This window comes from Eublepharis macularius, chromosome 2 (genome assembly GCF_028583425.1).
Source record: "Eublepharis macularius isolate TG4126 chromosome 2, MPM_Emac_v1.0, whole genome shotgun sequence".
In the NCBI taxonomy this organism is placed as follows: domain Eukaryota; kingdom Metazoa; phylum Chordata; class Lepidosauria; order Squamata; family Eublepharidae; genus Eublepharis; species Eublepharis macularius.
This window is the reverse complement of record NC_072791.1, coordinates 195,427,978-195,450,787: the sequence shown is the minus strand read 5'-3', so window position 1 is coordinate 195,450,787 and position 22,810 is coordinate 195,427,978. Positions and strand designations below refer to the sequence as shown.

Sequence of the window (22,810 nt, the reverse complement as noted above, 5' to 3'; positions counted from 1 at the left end):
ACTTAACAATGATTATAAAATTTTTGCGAAGATATTGGCGGAGAGACTGAAGGGGTGGCTCTCGGAAGTCATAGAGGAAGAACAAGCAGGCTTTTTGCCGGACAGACAAATAAGAGACAATTTAAGGACAGTGATCAATGCTATTGAATACTATGACAAGCGTTGTGATAAAGAGGTTGGTTTCTTCTTTGTAGACGCTGAAAAAGCGTTTGACAATTTAAACTGGGATTTTTTGTTTGCCACTATGGAAAAGCTACAATTGGGAGAAAGATTCATCAGAGCAATTAAAGAAATTTATAGAGACCAGACTGCAGCAATTGTAGTGAATGATGAACTGACCAAGAAATTGATGATTAGTAAAGGAACAAGACAAGGTTGCCCGTTATCTCCATTGTTGTTCATTTTAGTATTGGAGATTCTGATGATACAAATACGACAAGATGAGGAAATACGAGGAATAAAAATAAAGGACTATTCATACAAGGTTAGAGCATTTGCAGATGACATAATGTTAATTGTAGAAGATCCATTGGAGAACATGCCAAAAGTGATAGATAAGATCAAGGAGTTTGGTGACTTGGCAGGTTTCTTCATTAACAAAAAGAAGTCAAAGATATTATGCAAAAACATGACTAAGCAGAAACAACAATTGTTAATGGAAACAACGGACTGTGAAGTAACTAGTAAGGTGAAATATTTGGGAGTTGAGCTGACTGCAAAAAATATAGATTTGTTCAAGAATAATTATGAAAAATTATGGACTCAGATAGAGAGAGACTTGATCAAATGGAATAGACTGAATTTGTCATGGTTGGGCAGGATTGCAGCAGTTAAGATGAATGTGTTACCAAGAGTAATGTTTTTGCTACAGACAATACCAATCATCAGAGACTCTAAACAATTTGAAAAATGGCAGAGGAAAATATCAGATTTTGTTTGGGCAGGCAAGAAGCCTCGAGTGAAAGTAAAAGTTCTACAAGATGCAAAGGAAAGAGGTGGAATGCAACTGCCCAACCTGAGACTTTATCATGATGCAATCTGCCTAGTTTGGTTAAAAGAGTGGATGACATTAAAGAATAAGAAACTATTAGCCCTAGAGGGATATAAAAAAATTTTTGGATGGCACGCATACCTATGGCATGACAAAGTAAAGGTCAACTCGATGTTCCTGCATCATTTTGTAAGGAGAAGTTTATATACAATCTGGAAGAAGTACAGAATTTACCTACAAGAAGGAACCCCCTTGTGGGTGGTTCCATACGAGGTGATAGATCCGAGAGCTGTTGATAATGAACAACAATGTTTAACATACAAAGAAATAACTAAAACTGAAGTATCTAAACTTAGAATAAAGACGCAAGAGGAACTATCACCTAACTATGATTGGTTCCAGTACAGACAGATTAGAGACTTATATAATTCGGACTCTGCAAAAGGGGGCATACGAACAGAGAACTCGGAACTAGAGCAGACCCTTCTTAAAGAAGACAAGAAAAGAATATCCAAGGTATACCAAGTACTGTTGAAATGGTACACTGAGGATGAGATAGTTAAAACACAGATGGTGAAATGGGCTATAAATTTTAATAAAGAAATAACAATGGAGGCATGGGAATACTTGTGGAAAACTACCATGAAGACAACGACATGTATTAATATTAAAGAGAATATTTTCAAAATGATCTATCGTTGGTACATGACACCAAAGAAGATTGCGCTAGGGAATTTGAACACTTCTAATAAATGCTGGAAATGTAGGAAGCATGAGGGCTCCCTCTATCATATGTGGTGGTCGTGTGAGGTAGCTAGGCAGTTCTGGGGGGAAATAATAAGAGAAATGAGTGAAATTTTACAGTTTCAAATAAATAAGAACCCAGAACTCCTGCTGCTAAACTTGGGAATGGAGGGAATTCCAGCCCATCATAGGACGTTGATATTTTATATGACTGCAGCAGCTAGACTTTTGTATGCGCAGAAATGGAAAGTACAAGAAGTGCCAACTATTGAAGATTGGATCTACAAATTGCTGTATATGGCTGAAATGGACAAGATGACAAGAAAACTGAGAGATCTGGACTCAGGGCAGTTTAACACAGACTGGGAGAAGCTGAAACAATATCTGGAGAAGAAGTGGGAGGTGGGAGGAAAACTGTGGCAGTTTGAGAACTACTGAAGTATAATAAAAGTATAAAAGAGAGGGGTGACTTTACCGGGGGAGGAAGAGAAATGTGAATTTATAAGCAGTTAGATTAATTAATTGATTGAGATATATATATAGATATGTAAAGGTTAATTGATAGAATATTGATAGAGAATAATTAACGGTTTAAACATGAGGATTGAGTAATTAACAATATTTTTTTTTTACTTGATAAGACTTATATGCACCAAACTGAATGTATAGAAGAGTTAAAACGACTGACTATGTGATGAGTTATATAGAAATACTATAAAAAGAAGAAATGATTAATATATAGAGAACAAATCAAATTGTTTGATTTAAATGTGGGAAACTTTTATGGTTTATGATATATAGAAATATTCAAAACTGGAAAACGGGATAAATTGTTTATCTAAAGAAGTATAGTTTGGATGTATAATAAGTAAAAGAGTTAAAGATGTACTGCTTAATATAATGGAGAATATATATTTGTTTTAGACAGAGGAAATTAATAGAAGTAAGGGAAAAGGGACAGAGGGTGGGAAAGCTGTTGGAAGTCAACAAAAGGGGGGGAAAGGGAGGGGGTTAGAAACGAAAAATTAGGGGAAAATTGAATGTAATGTAATGTAAAAATATTAATGTTCTAACCCAATAAAAATTTAAAAAAAAAAAAAAAAGAAAATCTCATATGATGATAACACAGATCAAGTTCCAAGAGGCCATTAAAAATATTTAAATAGTGTAGTCAGTTATGAGTGTGAATGTGTACTTACTCTTTATGAAGGAGGCATCCTAAATTTTACATAACTTAGATAATACTAATTATAGCTTGATTAAAATTATACAGAGAAAGATAAAAACTTGTCTTTATATCTTCCATGAGAATAGTTTTAGTAGCCATGTTTGTCTGCAGTAGAACAGCACAATTTGAGTCCAGTGGCACCTTAGATACCAACAGGCTTTTCTGAGTGTCAGCTTTCAAGAGTCCCTGTGACTGAAGAAGGGAGGTGTGACTCTCGAAAGCTTGTTGGTCTCTAAGGTGCCGGTGCACTCAGATCCTGATGTCTTTATACATAAGCTGTAAGCTCTCACACACACAGGGCTTTTCTTCAGCGGGAACGTGGTGGAACGGAGTTCTGGCACCTCTTAAAAATGGTCACATGACTGGTGGCCCCTCCCCCTGATCTCCAGACAGAGGGGAGTTTAGATTGCCCTCTGTCTGGAAATCAAGGGGCGAGGCCACCATTCATGTGACCATTTTTGCCAAGGGCGATTTAAACTTTAAAAAACTGCCCCCTTGTTCCAGCTGACCCAAAGTGACGTCATTGTGCGGTCTTGAGTTCCACCACTGAGTTCCACCACCTCTTTTCCCAGAAAAAAGCCCTGCACATGCATGATCCATTACTGCATTATCCATGCAAAGTGTCTATATAGTTAGTGTCTATATAGACCCAGTAGTGCGTCATAGGGCTCTGGGCACGTTCAGCTGTCTTTGACCTCTTTGCACCTGCCTAGAGTGAATTACAAAAGTTACTGCTGCTGCAGTCCACTCCTGAATTCCCTAGTGGCACAGCCTATCCCAGCAAGGGCTTCACTCAAGGAGCATCCCTAGTCCCTTTCTGTTCCAGTTACAGCTAGACCTTCCATGTGATTCAAGCAGAAGTAGGCTAGGTATAAAACTTGAAACCCACTAGCAGTGTGAGTTCTTGATATCTCCTTGCATCAGTCCTCTTGGAACAAATGAGTCTAGAATAGTTGTGGAGTGGTATGGTGCTATCTATGGGGCTTGATACAATAATGGTGGTATCGCATTTCTAGGTCCTGGGATCATTTTGATGCTCTGAAGCCTTCACACTCCATTTTCCATGTGAAGAAGTCAGTAACTCGATGTTAAGCATTCTGTTTTGCTGCACTCCATCCTTCCTTCCTATTTCTCACAGCTCTGCTTCCATCATCCAACTGTATTGTGGAACACAGAGGAATGAAGGGTTCTGTCTTGGGTCAAAGATTTGATAATCTATGGAACCCATATAGCTCTGTGATGAACACCTGCAGACTTCACAGAGCAGTAGTTTCTCACTTTCTCCTCTTACTATAGCCCACTGAGCCTCCAGCAAGCCCTCACAAACAGCATGGGGGGAATCAGTGGAAATTGCCCCATCCTCTTCCAAAATCAGAAATGCTGTTCTGTTGGTGGACTTCATAGTTGGAATGAGTCCCTAGTGGAAAGAATGTCCCAAATGGCCACATATGAAACTTCTGTTATGCACAAACTTGTGCCTTAGGTGTCCCTCTCGCCAATCACAATAAGAGACACACACCACGGAGTCCTGTAGAATGAAGCAAATCAGGTTGTTTAATTTAAACAATGGAGGAGCAATTTACACAGAAGTAGATGGTCTCCTTGTGTGCAAAGCTCATCAAAGCTACAATAGACGTGCAAAGCAATTTATACTCTAAGGTTAATTATAATAATATTACAATATTCTAATATTTGTTATCTTATTGGCTCGTAGTCTTGACACAGGTGTCTAGGTTTAGTTTGATTGGAAGACACAAGTCTAGGTCAGCCACTTAATTGGGGAAATTCCAAGACTTGCAGTTAGTTCCTTATCTTGTCCTTATCTTGTCCTTGTGCCTGTTCCTCTCGGAAGGACACCTTCTGTGGGTGGAAAAGAATGTTCCCCCACTTATCTGTCCTTGTGCCTGTTTCTCTCTTTCTTAGCCTTGAGGGAGAGATAATGCCCCAGATGGCTGACCTAGCTTGCTGCATAAATCAGTTTCTACAAAAGGCTCTCTTGTATTGATTCCTATTGGAATCCTATCGGAATATAGGATAATATAACATTTGTGTAATATTTCTATAGGTGCATCTCTACAAGCAGTATATTGTTTAGTCCTCAGTTCTTACAGAGTTTCAGCGTACATTCTTCTTTGGTCTTCTTGTTTCAAGTGTCATATTCTTACAGGTTGAATTACAAATACTACAATGGCTCCTCAGCATAAAGAAAGTACAAGGCATGTAATACTGAAAGGCACAGAATGCTGAAAGGCACAGAAGTGGTATATAAAATCCCTTTCTTTAAATCCATATTCCTTACTTCCTTATCCTGAATCAGTCTGCTGGTCCATCATGGCCAGTGTTGTCTACTCAGACTGGCAGCCCCTCTCCAGGGTCTCAGGCAGAGGCCTTTCACATCACCTACCATGTGATCCTTTTAAGAAGAGATGATGGGGATTGAACCTGAGTCCTGCTGGCAAAGCAGAGCTTCTTCCACTGAGCCACAACACTTACTTATGTCATGCAAAGGGATGATATTATTTGGATTCCCCCTCTTTTCCAACAATTTAATTATACATGAGAGATAAAAATGTCCAGTAAATACAAGGTTGTTCAACAATGTAAAACTTACTGTTATCAGCATCACAATCAACATAACCCATTTTATTATTTCAACACAGTTCTTAACAACAACTTCCAGTATCTATCCAACTGTGTTTTATGTTTCCTTTTTAACAGGTATCTTTGGTTAGCTTAACAGCTAATGCATTGGGTTATTCAGAACTGGGTGCCATTAAGTCTCTTCGGACACTGAGAGCTCTGAGACCTTTACGAGCTTTGTCAAGATTTGAAGGGATGAGGGTAAGATGAAATGAGAAGAAAGCTGTTTGAAAATAATATGCATGCCTAAATATCAGGAATGTTCCATGCATGTCAAATAAGGAATGATTAATCCATGCAAAAATGCTGCCCTTTCATTCTCTTGCATATTTCTCAGTAACAGATAAGCAAAAGGCTTCATTAGCTAACCTGACCCCTTATTCAACTTCACACATTAGCTCGAAGCATTTATATTACTTTACTTTCTAGCCAATTTGAGGAGTTTTTTCATAGCTGTATTAACTCTAAACAGATTTGCTAGTAGTGATTTAAAGGTGAGTCAGTTTTGTGTGACTTCCTGATCAATTAAATATTTCTCTTTGGTGACCTGGTTTATGTCACATCACTGTATGCTGCACTCATAAATTCCAATTTGTATGTTCCACTTCCTATTTAACTTAATGGGGCAACTGTACTCCTGCTGAAATTAATGTTTACGCTTACACAGGCTTCAGTTTAGGATTTCTTTTAGTAGGTAAAATCTGATTATAATGCACCTTTCTAGACAGGAGTGTGTCTCCATTTTTGTTACTGAACTACTTACATATAACTGGGACTGAAAAAAATTATTAATCATGCCATGTAGAGAATTCAATCATCTTTAACACTGGTATGGTCTGGACTTAATTTGACAAAAACTGTTTAATGGCTAATTAATTAGATGATACAATGGATTCTTTTTTTTTCCACAAGTTGCTAAAATTTCGATACAGTTAAGGTAATTTCAGCAAATCCCCAGCATTATCTACACAAATCATGCAATATTATATGTTTGCTTTTGGAGATAATTTGAGATCACTGCTTAACTGCTAGCTCAAAAAAGTTGCTTACACTATATCCCTGTTTTCTTCTCACCCTTAAAGCTAATGGGATAGCTTGTGACAATACTGAAATCACAAGAAAAAAAACTTCCAAAGACTATTTGTCTTTGAAGCCGTTTGCTCCAAAGTTGGAACAATTAGTCTGCTCTGTGTATACAAAGCAATCCAAATTGCATGTTATTTAAACCTGTTATTCTTAGTGAATGCTTTTTTTTTGCCACTTCATGGAAACATAAGAGGAAACAGCTTTTGAAGAATATTAAAAAGAATCTTCTCTAATGAGACCTACCTTCTGTCCTGTTGTCTAGATAGTGCTTAGATGTAAAGCGATCAAAGTACCCTGAAATGAAAATCAGATCACGAGAGCTCAGTTCCTCAAATTGTATCCATCAGGTTGCATATCTTTTCTTCAAAATTTGGAAGAAGAAATATTGTAAATTGAAACTGACTCGATACATGAATTTCAGGTGCATCTAACCACCCCTTAATTTCAACAAATACCTTTAAACGAGAAATTCATGAATTGAGAAGTCAGCAGTGGAATAGGGTAAGAGCTGGTCAATCGCTGTAGTGTTCACGAACATTCATTCAGTTTTTCAACTGACTGTTTGGTTTATCCATGTTCATATTTCTTTTTATTTACTATTCATGAACATTCTTGCAAATGTGTTTTTGTTGGCACAAATGTTTGGGGAACTGTTGTCCTTTGTACTCCTTCCTAAATAACCTTTAAGAAAGGCAATGATGCTTAATGTTCATGTAATATGAGTACCAAGAATATGCCATTCTGAAAAAAAAGATAATTTTAGTACACATTTGATTCATATAAGAAGAAAGGTGATTAGACTTGGTTTCATTTTATTCCCATTCACAAGCAATTTCCGTTTTTCTCTTTAATGCTATTTAGAAGGAACCAAGGTCTCATGTGTACACAACTGTATCTGTTATTTACCATTTCCTATCCATCTCCACTCCCCCCTCCACTTAAAAGGTTTCTCTCATTAAGCCAAGGAGCAAAAGAAATAACATCTAATCTGAAAACACAAATCCAATTTTTTTAAAAAACAGATTAAGTGCATAAAGTGTGCAAATTACTTACACAGTATTTTTTCCCCAAAGCACTTGGCCAAAATTTAGAAAGTATACGCATTCACAGAAATGAGTGTCTGTTAATGAATGATTCGTGAACAGGAAAAAGAATTCCCATGAAACTCCATAACACATAACTGACCAGCTCTCAATGGACTCTCTAAATTATACTCTTCTGACTGTGCAATCCTAAACAGAGTAACACCCTTTTAAGCTTATTGACTTCAGTGGACTTAGAAGTATGTAACTGTTTAGGAGTGCCTGATGAGACCGTTTATATTTCACCAGATGCATTCTGTGTGTAGGGAAAAGACAAAGACATGTATTCGACCATCCACAAACTTTGTTGATTGGGAATTTCTTGCTTCCCCATTCTGCTGCAGCCCACTGTACCCCTCTCCCCAAGTATTGTTCCTGGGGCTTAGCGGTCACTCAGGAATAACATGGGGACAAAATGAGGATCTGCAGTGAAAGGCTGTTTCTGCATGTCCTTATAGGGATGGTTCACTCATGGAACGCTGGCAGCTTTTCTCCAGGAATCCAGACATCTCTGTTTGCAAAACGGTTGCAGGCTGTTTAGTTTCTGTTTTTCGGTGCCTTTTCTGGAACTGTGGGAAAGTGTGGTCCCAGAAAAGGCACTGAAAAACAAAAAGCCTGCAACCATTCTGCAAAAGGAGACATCTGGATTCCTGAAGAAAAGCCGCCAGAGTTCCGTGAGTGGGCCGTCCCTATAAGGACGTGCAGAAATGGTCAAAGAATGGAATCAGCAGAAATTGCTACTCCCTCTTCCACAAATGGGATTGCCATTCCATTGAACAAAGTGCAGAGTTGGATATGTTCCATTGACAGGATTGGGTTACTGTAGAGGAAATAAGTAATGAGAACATTTCCCCTTGCTTTCTTTATAGATAGCAGTTGTTCAGCGACATAGACACCACAGAACTAGGGTGCAGCTAGAGGAAGTACAATACAGACTGTGTCCTTCAGGCTGCTTCATAAAGTTTGCAATTTGAAACCATATTTATCTGTTGTACTTTAATGAGATTTATATTCTGAGGAAATATGGTGGGGGGGACCCCAAAGCTCCTCAAATGTTTGTTGATTGTTTGGGGGGGGTTCTCCATTCTCAGTTCAGTATTTTCTTGTCTCACCATGCAATGAATTTGGCACTTGAGTTGGAGCTATTCTGTGGTAGTCTAGAACCCAGTAGGGTTGGAGGTCACTAGGCCAGCAGTAATTCCACAAGTTATGTTTCCAATTTCAAGCTTCCACCTTTGAACTGCAGCTGATTTCTAGCTTTTTAACTGAGGAGTAGTCTCAGTAATTTAAAGATACTTCTCAGTGATGATAATAAGCAATAAATTAAAAGAAAGACACTTAAATCCTCATAAACAAGATCATTATTTACATTGAAAATATCAGCTAGCAAATTTGGAGCTGGCAATAATGAGTACTGTTCAAACTGAAATGAAATTGTAGTTTAGCATTAGCAGTCTGCTTTAGCGTTATTTTTTAAAAATCTGGTTTCATTTAGTTAGAATGGAACATACGAAACTTTGTCACTCTTTTTCGTGCGATTACAGTTTAGATTCTGCCCTGTCGTTCCCAAGAACCAGTTTCAGTGTTCACAGATTTGCATCCTTCAGTTTAATATATGGAGCTTTAAATTAACTTCAATGATTTCTCTGTTCCAAAACTGGTAACATTAGTCCTACGCAGAAGACCACCACAAGACCTAAGGACAATGTAAGTCTGTGAAATATAATACTGTTGTATTGCTTACATAATAGCCCCATAGGAACAGGGACAAAAATTACCAAAACAGAGTATTTTTTTTTAAGATAAAAGTTTATCCTGAGAACAACTTTGAATCTCTTGAAGAATAAATTTAAACTATTCTAACTCCACATAGGTGCTGGAAGGCAAAGTAAGTTCCCGCTTTCATTTGAAATTAAATCTCTGTTACAGACAGCGCTATATTCTAATCTTTCCATGCATGTAGATATATGTTTATAACTACTTGCAAAATGAGATTTTAATATAGCTGTTGCTTCCTATTTATCTTTTTAATACTCCCTGTAATGCAATGCTCTTGCACTAGTGCCAAAAATGTATGTTGTAAATGTAGAAAAATCCATTTGCTTTGCTAAATTTAGAGGATTACTTTCTGTAGCAATAAAGCATGTGTTTATATGTAAATTCACTGGAAGACAGCATGTCACGCTGTGCTTGATATGTTTCTATTAGAGCAGCAAAGCAGAAAAGGAGGATTTTTTTTTTTTACAAAAAAAGACTCCACCTTGCACTTTCCGTTTTGCATGTCTTATGCACATTTCTGGCTGATTGCTTTCAAGTTTTATTGTATTTCAAATTTCCAGTCCAGTTTCCAAGGAGGCAACTTTAAAAAAGAAATTGGGTATCCTGAATGTTCTATATGCTTTAGCGGATTTTTAATTGCCTCTTTTACTGAAGCATCAATGACTCCTTTTACAATTGACAGCGTCATAAAAATATTTTAGTTTTGTATCACTCCAATAAGTACATTTTCTTATGTAGACAATGTATTGTTATGGGTGGGGGGACCACCACTAATTCGTCCCTCCCTCCTTTGTAGTGGTTGCATTTCTCGGTTTTGGTTCCCTTGAGTATTATGCAAAGATTAAACATGTGAAGGGCATAAAAGGGGAAGGAGAATTATTTGAATTTTACAGTCAGTGGCTTGGATCCAGACTAGCATTTCTACAGTTGCAAAGATTTCCACCCATGGAGTATGATTTTCCTGCTTTCCCTACTACTACAACAGTAGCCCAAAATGAGGGGACATTTCAGGCAGCTGCAGAAGGAGGGAAACAATAAAATCACCTTCCATGGGTAGAAATCTTTGAGTCATGGAAATGCTAGTCTGGATTCAAGACAATGTGTTGAATCCAAATTCCTCCTTTGCTGAGTGGAGGAACAGTTCTGCTTGCATCACTGGGGAAGTGATATCTGCCAATTCTCCCCTCTGAATTGCAGCCCCCTACACTGTATCTCATGCTATTCCTCAGGGTTCCAACAGCCCTCAAGAGTAGTTTTTGGAGGGTTCAAAGGACTGCAGTGGATAGGGACTGATGGGACATAATGCTCCTGAAGAAAACATTTCTGTTCCATTTCCCAATTTACACCCCCCCCCCCCAAAAAAAAGAGTTTCAACTTCCTCAAGAAAGTTTTTAAGCACAGCTTTCTTGTTTCTGGTCTCATCGCTGAGGCGAATTCTCTCAAGAACGTATCCGATACAAAAAAAATTACTTGAGAAAATGTGAACGGCCAGCACATCAACTGTCAACAGATATTCCTTTTGGCTAACAAAATCATTTTAAAATTCTGGCATAACTAGGTTTTTATTTTAAGACTGTATTGACACATCATGTCCTCAACCAAATGTTGTACTCCTTGTGGGGTTTTTTAGGCTTCTATTTGTTTAAGACATTTTGTTGTTGTTGTTGTTCAGAAGTTTGGATCATTTTAAATACGGTTTTTGTCACTCGATTAAAGAAATCTTAGTTCGCTAATTATATGATATTTAATTGCCTAATCAATCAATTAAATCTGTGTTCGCTGATGTATGAATAAAACCGTAGTTCTGAGGATAAAAACAGCCTCCCTTTGTGCTTAAATGATGCCGGCCTCACAGCAGGCACCATCTCAGAAGAGTTATCTTTACTTCTCTGTATGTGAAAGAGTTAAGGGTGCCTCTTCTGAGAAGATGTCTCTTCCCACCATAAATTAGTAAATACATTCAAGATCATTAATGAGGTTTTAAAAAATCTGCTGCCTAGTTAATTATATGCACATATTTAAAAATCCAAAAGATTTTTAATTAAACAAATCAATCAAATACTACAGTACTGATTTTAGAACCAAAGCAAAACTCAGATACAAGACTGTTTAGATTTGATTTTTGTTTCTAAGAGCAGCCATCCCAGTTCAGATAAATGGTTCATCTAGTCCAACATCCTGGTTTTTTGTACAAGCAGAGGCACAAAGGCCAAAGAATTCCCCTGTTATTGGTCCAAAGCACTAGAATTGAGAGGATTCCTGCCTCTGAATGTGGAAGCCCCATTTAGTCATCATTATAGCCATTGCTGGGCCTGTCCCCCATCCAGTACCGTTTTAAAGCCAACTATCTTTTGAGGAAGAAAAAAACCTAATGAAGTGACCCAGCTTGAGCATCTCTGAGGACCAAAGGAATTTCAATGCCAGCCATCCGTTCAGCCAAAGAGCCAATCTGAACCCAAAAACTGGTTCAGAGTTTTGTTCTGTGAAGCAGTTCTCAACACAAACCTAAAATATCTTGAGGAGTTAGCTGCGTTAGTCTGTAGTTGTAAAATAGTAAAAAGTCCAGTAGCACCTTTAAGACTAACCAACGTTATTGAGGTATGCGATTTCGGGAACCACAGCTCTCTTTGTCAGATGCATCTGACGAAGAGAGCTGTGGTTCTCGAAAGCTTATGCTTCAATAAAGTTGGTTAGTCTTAAAGGTGCTACTGGACTTTTTACTAAAATATCTTGGTTGCTTTGAACCTGAACTGAAACCCAACACACACAAAATGCTAACCAATTCAAAACAAGTGGTTCAGTAGTCAGGCACAAATAAGATTCTTTTGTGGGGCTTGGTGAGGGCTCTATCATCTTCAACTACAGCTGAAGAAATTGTATTTCCCAAAGAGCTATCTGAAATAAAGAGAAAGAGGAATTACTAGGTAGGGCCTAGGACTAGTAGTCCACTTGGAGCTCAAGTAGAGATCTGCCCACAGAGAAGATATTGTCTAACAAAAGACCTCAGTGTGTTGGATTCTTGAACTGATGTGGGGGGGGGGGGGTGGAATTGAAGGCAGGTCTAACCAGACAGTTTTTGGCAACTCTGAGAGTATTGCCCCAATGTGAGGATGTCACTTCTGGGTTTTGTACCAGAAGTGATATTGTGCTTTGTTGACATGCCAACAAGTCTCCTTAATTTTCAGCCCACTGTCCTGTGAAGGGGCAGTTGGAAATGGGCGGCCAATGCTGGGAGGTCTCTCCCCAAAAACTAAGGGTAGAAGACAGAAAGGAAGGATAGGTAGCAGGTGAAGTAAAATGGTGTTTAACTGATTAATCAAATTATCACTTTCTTACTTTGGCCAAGGTCTAAAGCTTAATTTTTCACCTATGGCCACTATCTGAGAGGAGACTTTCCCTTTAAAATATAATAATTACATACTGCTTGTTTGACTGTGTGTGTGTGTGTAATACGTTTATGGTGCAGAAGGGTTTTTTTTTAAACTATATGTAATACAGGAAAAGTTAAGTTCGTATAAACTTAGGAAAGAAAAGGAATTGTAACATTCTTTTGATATTACATATCATTCAATAACTAGCTTCTGCACCAGGCAATTGTAAAGTTTACAAAAAATTAAGCAAGCAATATGCAGTGAGTCTGCCCTTTTCTTATAGTGGCCATAAGGGAAGTATCTAGGCCCAGTCACTCAGAGAAGCTTCATGCAAATTAACAATGCGCATAAAAAATGATCCGTTTAAAACTGCTAAACAGAACCTAGCATAATTTTACCTAGTTATACCACAAGCGATCATTGTGATATTATTAATCATGAAATGTATCTCAGCTGGTTTAAAGTGTGTGAACCAGTTAGATGAACCGCTTTTTAAAGTTAGTGTCTGAATCAGAACTGAACCAGAAACAAACCCAAACTATTCTGCTCCTGCATCAGTATACCAATTGTTGTCATCAACTGATGCTGTCATAATGCGGTATGCCATTACCATTATCAGATTCTGAATTACACGGGACAGACTTTCAGTCTTAAGGGATAAGCTATATACACTACTCCTCAGGCTAGGAAACTTAAAGGATAGGACTGGGCGCACCTCAGCTCCAATAATGGTGAGACGAAACCCATTTTTTAGATGTTTGAAAGATCCCTCTAACACATGATCTCTGACAGTCTTGGAACTCTGAACTACTTAAAAAAGAGTCGTTGGAATGCAGCAATAAGATGTTAACAGTTTCTATGAGCAGAACCACAAGTGACAAAAGGCACAGATTGGACACTTGTCTGCTTCCCTCAAGTTTTGATTGGAAATGTAGGCAGCTTGGCGGAATGTTGGACAAGTGACAGTTGAAAAGTCCATTGGACAGCAGTCAGAGAGCCAAGCTGCGAGACCAGGATGCCTAAGAGAACTCATGGTATTGCTGCAGGAAAAGGGGTGGGGGACACTAGGACCCCAGTTTTACAAACAAAGAAATATTCCTATGCTGTGATTAGCTAGGCTCGAAGCAAAGTAATGAAAAGCTTCTACGTAACCGGACTTTCTCAGTTGGGGGGAAGGAGATGTTTTTATGGATATCTGAACATATAGCAGGCCTCACACATGCAAGAACATGGAGGGCAGTAAGGTGGATTACATGCTTTAACACGGCGGCTCTCCTAGAATCAATTTTCCAGCAGGCCCCTTCCTAACTGAGGTACTGCTGCAATGAATACAGAGAGCAGGCAAGCAAAGGCAGAGGTTGAACTTAGCACTGCTTCTTGCTCACTCTATTGAGTATATGAGCAACCTTTGCTGTTCACTTGTCTGTTTTTCCCCCTTGGTAGTGGTGGCTGCGGTTCTCAACAGCCATCATTGTTTATGAGGTCAGATGAGGTAAAAGTTGCCAGGAGCATTCAGCAGCCATTCCTAAAGGAAGGGGAGGGCACTACTGCCACCTGTGGTGGTTGTGTTCATGCTGCCAGAGAAAGAGGTATGGGCAGCTGTCTTTAACTGTGGCAGAAGTGCTGCATAGAGGTGGGCATGATCCAAAAAAAATTACCGATCAAGCTGATCGGGGATAGGCGCTGGCAACGACCCCAAATCACCGATAATCTCCTGTTTCTGATCTGTGGATCGGCTCGGGGAGGCCAAAGCGGAGGAGCGCCCCGCTGTTCCCAGCTATGTGGGAAGGTGGGTGGTGGCGGTCACCGCTGGGCACGGCGGGCACGGGGAGGCGACATTCACACACACTTAGAGCAGAGGGGGGGAGTTTTTAACCCGTCCCTGCCTCTCCAAATAGAGAGAGAGAGACACCCCGTCAACATGTTTCAGCCAGCTTTTAAAAAAAAGCAGGGACAGAATCCTCCATTCCTCCCCACCCGATTTTAAAAGCAAGCAGCCAGTCTTCCAAAAGAATATTTTAAACACACACACAGGGCCGTGAATGAGGTTTCCCCACAAAATACAGTGTTTTAAAAGCAGGTTAAAAACAGAGAGTGACAGATAGAAAAACAGCCATTCCTCCTACAAAGCCCTGTTTTTTTAAAAAACAAAAAACGTTTGGAGTGCCTATGGCTACAGAACACCCCCTTCCCCCTCCCTCCCCTGGGTCTCTTCTCCCAACTGGTGAGTGCGTTGCTGCTCTGTGGTTGGAAGGAAGCCCTGCTAATCAAGGAAAGCTGGGCTTCCATTCTTTTCCAGGTGACAGAAGGAGGGCAAACACAGCTCAGGCATTCCCCTGGCTCCGTTGCCCCAGGAATAGATTACTGGCGCCTGATTGTCTGCATCCCCGATCAGATCCCGATGGCCCGAATGAAGCCCCTCCCCCAAACGCTGGATTGGTCGCCATGGACGGCACCGATCCGCCGGGTCCCGATTGCGCGAATGCCATTATCGTGGGTATTTTTCTATCGTAATGCCGATCGTGCCCATCTCTAGTGCTGCATCTGGTTGTCAACCACCACTTTCCACTCACTTGCCCCACCAAAGCGGCAATAGAAGTGCTGCAGATTTGAATCCAGTGGCACCTTAGTCACCAACAAGATTTTCAGGGTATAAGTTTTTGAGATTCAAAGCTCCTTTCTTCAGATACAGGGAGGAGTAAAGATCTCGGAGCCTTTATATGCCAGTCAGGGTGTTGAAGGGGTGAAGCAAAGAAGAGGTCAGGATGTAAAAGTACAGTGTGGCTTGATTATAGCAGAAATTAGAATCTGTAGTGAGATAAGAATCCTATGTCTCTCTTTAGCCCCATTGTTCTGAACTTGTAAATGAACTCAGGTTCAGCAATAACACATTATAATGTCCTCTTGAAGTCAGCAATGGAATGTCCTGGGAGATTAAAATGTTCTCTTGCTGTTTGGGGGGGGTATTGTGATTTTTAATGTCAGGTTTATGTCCATTTATTCTTTTGCATAGGAGGTGACCTGTTTGTCCAATGTAGAGAGGGGAAGGGCATTGCTGATACTTGATTGCATATATAACACTGGAAGATAAACAAGTGAACGAACCTTAGATAGTATAACTGGTGTTGAACTTGTTAGTTCCAGTGAATGCGCAGTTGGAATGAATATGAGGACCTTGTTGGCACCTTGACTTATTGTAGGCCCTGGTCCCAGAGTCCATGTCCATGTTAGGAAGTATATTATAGTGAGTAAGAAGTTGTTTAAGATTAGAGTGCTGTCTGTGAGTAAGAAAAGGTTTGTCTCCCAATGTTTGTGAGAGAAGAGTATTATTGTCCAGCATAGGTTGCAAGTCATTAGTAATGTGCTGAACTGGTTTGAGCTGAGAGCTGAATCTGACGACCAGTGGGGTTCTGTTGTTGTTTCATTCGGGCTTATCTTGTAGCAGGTTATCCCTTGGTGTTATTTTGGCTTTGTCAGCCTGTTTCCTTACTACATCAGGTAGCTACTATAATTCCAAAAATATATATTGTAGATCCCGCAGCTGAGAATCTCTGTCAAAGGAATTAGAACAGATATGGCTATAACACAGAGCTTGGCTGTGGACAATGGATTGTTTGGTGTGCTTATGATGGTGTGTATATGTTTGCTGCATAAGTTGGTTCTAAAGCTGCCATCATATATATGTACAATAGAGATGGGCATGGAATGAAAAAAACCGAACCGCTCAGTTCGTCAATTTCCACGGAACATGAACTTAACGAACTCACCCAATTTCCGAACTGGTTTGGGTGTGGCCAGGATGGCCCCCTTCATGCTCAGAGAGCCCAGACTCGCAGGGAGTTTTCAATAGGCTCTCCTCCAGCCATCCTCCAAGTTTCATGAAGATTGCGATACGGATCTCTGAGTTATAGAGCCCCAAAGGTTGACCACGGTTGTACTCAAAGGCCTAAAACTAGGCTGGAGGAGGGGGGAAGCTGAGACTAGGATGGGGGGGGAGGAAAAAAGCACCCTTTTCCCAAACACCTCCCCAATCCCCAGTAAGAAAGGCAGCAAGAGAAAAGAAAAGAAGCTTTTCAGCCCCTTTTCCAGCAGCCACAAGTGCAGGCCAAAGATCCCTCCCAAGTTCCCAACACTGCAGCCAGCAAACTCTCCGTCCTCAACCTCTCCTACTCTGGAGAAACTGAAACCAGGAATCACACGCCTTCCCTATTTATGGAAAAAGCCAAGATTGAACAACACTGGAGCACTCTGGTTGGCAGAAAAACCTGCCTAACATGGTTTTGGAAGGAAGAGATTGGTGTTATCATGGTGATGAAGGCCCATCTCCTCAGTTGCATTGGAGATTCTAACCCTCCTCCCCCTTTTCCTGGCTGGATAGGCCAGAAGGGGGGCTCTCTAGTTGGCAGGGACAGCTGCCAATCAAGCCTGGAGGCCTCAGATTGGGGGCAAGCTAAAGACTGCCACCATTGCCTGGACAAGGGAGTGTTTGGCACCAAAAGTGTCCAAACTGGCAACGGAACGGTAAGAAAAGTTCATTTGGTTCAGAAAAACGTGGTCCCACGGAACACGTGGTTCTTTGGCCACGAACTGGCTGTTCTGTATGGAATTTTGTTCCGTAGTTCATTTTGTGCCCATCTCTAATGTACAATGGTTTCTAGAAAATATACTTCCTATGTGGATTGATTCATGGTCAGGTTGATGATTTCCCATGTGTCGAGATGATAAAAAATGTCATCAGTAAATCTCAAGAACAGGATGGGTGTTAGTGGGTGTGAGCTGAAAAAGTGGTGTTCTAAAGCCAGCCATTAAAGTGTTGGCATACTGTGGTGCAATTCAAGTGTCCATGGCTGTCCTTCTGTTGGTATGGAGAAATAAATCTTCACTAGAGATAGATTTCCACTCCATGTGGCTGAATGTGGTACTTTCCATGAAGATAGTTTCAGGTAGGTAGCCATGTTGGTCTGCAGTAGAAACAGCAGGATTTGAGTCCCTCCTAGGACTCAACAGGATGTCCTATTGTCTTGGGCATAGGCACAATCACTGTTGGGGTGTCTGGATCCATGGACTGCATTCTCAGCCCCTATGCCATCAATGCCCCCAGTTATGTGCAAGATACCACAAACTTCCTGAGAAAAATGCAATCCGTTGACAATCTTCCAAGTAACACTGTTTAGGCCACCAACTATAAGCCAACATTCCCCACAAAGATGGAATACAAGCCATTAGGAACACCATCTCTAATACTACCACAGCTGACCTCACTACCAAGTTCTGCCAGTTTGTCCTCACCCACAACAACTTCAGGTTTGATGCTCCATAGGCACTTGCGTGGCACCACAATATGCCAATATTTTCATGGTTGACTTGGAATACCCGCTAACACCCCTCCTGTACTTGCAATTTATTGATGACATTTTTGGAATAACAAAACCAAACATTATTCAGGAAGGAATATAATTATTAAGGAAGATAATAACAACAACAACGGTTTCTCAAAACATGGTGTACTGGTCTGACGAGAGCACTGATGTTTACTAAAAATACTGGTAGTTTCCACCAGATTTCAGCACCATGCAGAGGCAGAAACCTGAAGCAAGGAAGGTGTTTCACTCTAGGCTCTATCCTGCTCTGTCATAAATTAGTGAACAACATGCTCGGAGTGCCCCATGTCCAGAGCCCACCCCACCCCACTCCCTTGCCTCTTACTGCCCCCTTTCTAATCCCACTGCCCCCAGAGGGCAGCACTGCCCACTTTGGGAACCACTGGACTACCCATTCTCAGTCCTCAAAAAAACCAACTTCTGACTGGCTTAACCTTCCCTGTCAGATCTTAGCCTTTCCCTGTATACAGCTCCTATTGGCTTGATCTAGAATGCTCTTTTGATTGACCGACCTGGAGTATGTGTACATTCACTACCTGTCACAGTGAGAAAAGTTAAAATGGTATTACACTTTCAGGTTATTTTCTGATACCAGGAAAAATGGACAGTAATTCATATGTTCTGATTTCCTGTGCATGCAGGAAAGAGGGAAAGGCCCATGCCACATGGCAAGGCTTTTTTCTGAGAAAAGAGGTGGTAGAACCCAGAGGTACAGTGTGCGCATGGGCAAAGCGCACACGCTTCCGGGACTGCGCGATGACATCACATCCAGGAAGTGATGTCATCACTCAGGGTGTGACCACCCCCGGGAGCACTCCCGTGATTGGAATCCACTTTCCTCCCTGCTCCAGGCCAATTCGGGCCCGATCCTGGCCATTTTGCGCCTGTCTTGGCCATTCTCGACCCGTTTTGGCCCTATTTGGGCCTGAAGTGGCCAGGATCAGGACGCTGCCGTGTGGGGGAATGTTCCACCACCTGGAAGTGGCCTGATCCTGGCCATTTTAGGCCCATTTTGGCTATTTTGGGCCTGTTTGGTTCCAATTTGGGCCTGAAATGGCCAGGATTGGGGCCCTGCTATGCGAGGGAGTGTTCCCCCATCCGGCAGTGGCCTGATCCTGAATGTTTCAACTCAATCCTGGCTGTTTGGAGCCTATTTTGGCCATTTTGGGCCCTTTCAGCCATTTTGGGACCAATTCGGGCCCAAAACGGCCTGGCAGCAGCCCAATCCTGGCCATTTCGTGCCTGCTTCTGGCCATTTCAGGCCTGTTTTGACCCAGAAATGTCCAGGATTGGGCCCGAAACGGACAGGATCAGGCTGCCGCTGGGCGGGGGAATGTTCTCCTGCCCAGCAGAGGCCTGATCCTGGCCGTTTGGGGCCTGTTCTGGAGTGTTCTGGCAGAAAAAATGTCCTGCCACATGGTATTTATCCAAGATGGCTCCCCAACCTACCAATCTCAGCTTTGGAGAGAATCTCGGGAAACAGCTGAGGGAATTCATTTTATTTATTTGGGTATTTATATCCTTTCCCCCCCAATGCAGACTCGAAGCTACTTACACTGTTTATCTCTCTTCCATTTTATACACATAACAACTCTGTGAGGTAGGTTTGGCTGAGATAGAGTGATTGGCCCAAGGCCATACAATGAACTTCCATGGCTGAATGGGGATTCATCCTGAGTTTCTCAAATCCTCACTCAGTACTGAAGCCACTACCCCACACAGGCTCTGAAGAGGACAGACCACGATGACTGCCTTGTGCCTGAAAAAAACTCAGATCCAGTAGCACCTTAAAGACCAACAAAATATTCCAAGGCAAGCACTATTGTGAGTAAAAGCTCAGTTTGTCAGATACAAATAAAAGTGATCCACCAGCCCTTGTATACAGGCCAGACCAATGGGTGGGATGTTACAAAGAAAGGCCCATGGAGGTAAGATGCAAACAGGGTTGCCATAGACCCCCAAACAAAAATTCCATCTGCCCCCCTCAAAGAAGAAAAATGTAGTATTGAGTTGCAGCTAACTCAATAGTGACCCCCAGCCATGGGGTAGACAAGAGATGAGCAGAAGGGGGGGGGTCACCATTTTGCTAATTTGATAGATTCTTCGGACATATTAACTTGACAAACACATACCCTTTCTGAACATAATATGCTTTTTTCTGCAGTTAAATAGGTTTTAACTCCCCAGTAATGGAAGAGATAAACTCAAGGAGAATTAGATAGAGGCGGGGAGAGAAATTAAGGCATAACAGGTTGGTTGATAGACCCATTTTTGCCTCTCCCTTGTTGTAGCCATGGAAAGCTTTCTTTTAAAAAAAAAAACAGCTGCCAAAAAAAGGCAACAAAAACACTACCAGGAAGCTAGCATTCCCTATGCCCTTTAGAGGTTTCAGGCAGAACTGCACCAAAAATAATTAAAAGATGAAATACATTTGCGCAGTGCTTGATTAATCCAGTTGACGGGGCCCTTAACAGCTGAGAGGCCCACAGGAATTTTGTCCCCCAGTCCCCCTCTCTCCGTGGCGTTGAGGTGCAAAGCAAAATAATCAGCTTAATGAAATCAAGGAAGTATGCGTAGAGGTGGAGAATGCTGAAAATTAGTATCTATAATGAGATAAGAATCCTATGTCTTTATAAGCCCTGGAGAAGGAGGTCCCTTGTAACCTTGGGCTTAATAGGGACTCCAGCTGGCCCTTATTTATAACGCTTCTCCCACCTCCTGACCTGAATATACAGGCTAACGGATCTTCATGCTTTTTTGTACCCAATGAAATGAACATTAACTCACAAATGTTTATACTCTGAAAAATTTTGTTGGTCTTTATGGCGCTACGGGATTCAAATTTTGTTCTGTTGCAACTACATACTCACATGGCTTTGAGAAGTTGCTCTCTCTAAACCTAACCTATATTTCACACAGTATTGGTGTAAGAATAATATGGGTCAACAATACATTAATTATGGAATATTTTCTCCGAGAGAGCTTAGAATCTATGAACTTATCCACCAAAAAAAGGCTCCCGTGTCCTAATCCAGCTCCAGTAGTCTAGACTAGAGATGAGCACGATCCGCATTACGATAGAAAAAAACCCACGATAATGGCAATCGCGTGATCATGACCCGGTGGATCGTCGTCGTCCACGGTGAACGATCCAGCAGTCGGGAGGGGGCTGGACCGGGGCAATCGTGATAGGATCGGGAAGCCAGACACTCAGGCACCAGCAATCTATTCCCCTGGCAACGGAGTCAGGGGAATGCCTGAGCTCTGTTTGCCCTCCTTCTGTCACGGAGGTTTCATGCTGCACATGGAGGTTTCATACGGCAGCACGGAGGTTTCATGCTGCACACGGAGGTTTCATATTGCAGCTTGAGGTTAACTTTTTAGCAAAAGAAATTTAAGGCAAGAAACTTTATAATATTTCCCCTAGGAAGGAAAAGCAAACAGTTGTGAGTGAAAAGGTGGCTTCCTGAGAAAAATATAAGCAGAGTGATTGGGAGAGGAAGGGGTTAAGAGAGAGAGAAAACAAAAACCCCTGGCTTTGAGAGCGGCTATCATCTGAAGCTGTTTTGCACTCCTCTCCTCCTGAGTTCATTCAGTGCTTGAAAGAGTTAACACTGAAAAGAGATCTCTCTCTCCTCCTGGCTTCTCAGCCCAGCGGACTGCATCCCTTTTGCAAGCAGTTGAGAAAGAGAAGGGGGAGAAAGTGTGCAAAAGAAAATACAGCCTTTAAACTCTCAGCTGGTGGAACTCTAACTAGACAGGTGGTACAAATGATTTAGCTTTTTCATGACTAGAAGGGTAATACTTAGTAAATAGAGGACTCAGAGGAGCTGAGCGGGAGTGTTTGCAGGCGCCCAGCGGCCGCCACCACCCACCTTCCCACATAGCTGGGAATACCAGCGCACCCTGCTTTGGCCTCCACGATCCATGGACCGGGAACGGGAGATGCTCGGTGTGAATCGTTAATTTGGGATCGTTGCCAGCGCCGATCCACGATCAGCTTGATCATTAATTTTTTTTGGATCGTGCCCACCTCTAGTCTAGACCTGGGAAAGCATTTGTGCAAAGTGCATACTCAGGTATAGATTAGGAAGTTTAAATGATCTGGGAATAGGCTATGCTGAGTTGCACCTGAGCAGCACTGCAGGGGGACCACTCAGTTTAGACCCAGCCAGCAGTGCTACCAGTGAACACTGGCAAACCCAGTGCAGCTGGTGCTGCTGCAGAAGGAGGAAACTGATGAGCTGATATTGATCAGTGATGCAACCAAAGGGCAGGAGTCCCCGCCTTCCTGCACATCACGGTTGTCCCAACCAGAATTGGGCCTCTGCACCACCGTTAAAAGGATTTCCCTGGTGGAAACTCGCTCTACAAAACGGAGGTGCATCCCAAGGGCAACTCTGGATTACAGTCCCATCTAGTTTGGCCCATAGAGAACAATCCTAAACAAGTCTACTTTCAGAATCTTACTCAAGTCCACAGCATCCGAAGGATTGCCCTATAACACA

The 22,810-nt window shown here is 41.5% G+C and overlaps 1 protein-coding gene across 7 annotated transcripts in view; it reads left to right on the top strand.

Moving 5' to 3' along the window:
* LOC129323705 (sodium channel protein type 1 subunit alpha) overlaps positions 1–22,810 on the top strand; it is a 101,436-nt gene that overhangs the window by 66,260 nt on the left and 12,366 nt on the right. For all 7 annotated transcript variants that reach the window (XM_054970304.1, XM_054970297.1, XM_054970301.1 and 4 more), the window contains exon 20: positions 5,682–5,804. In XM_054970304.1, coding sequence (XP_054826279.1) covers positions 5,682–5,804 — 123 coding nt within the window. The remainder of the gene's footprint in view (positions 1–5,681; positions 5,805–22,810) is intronic.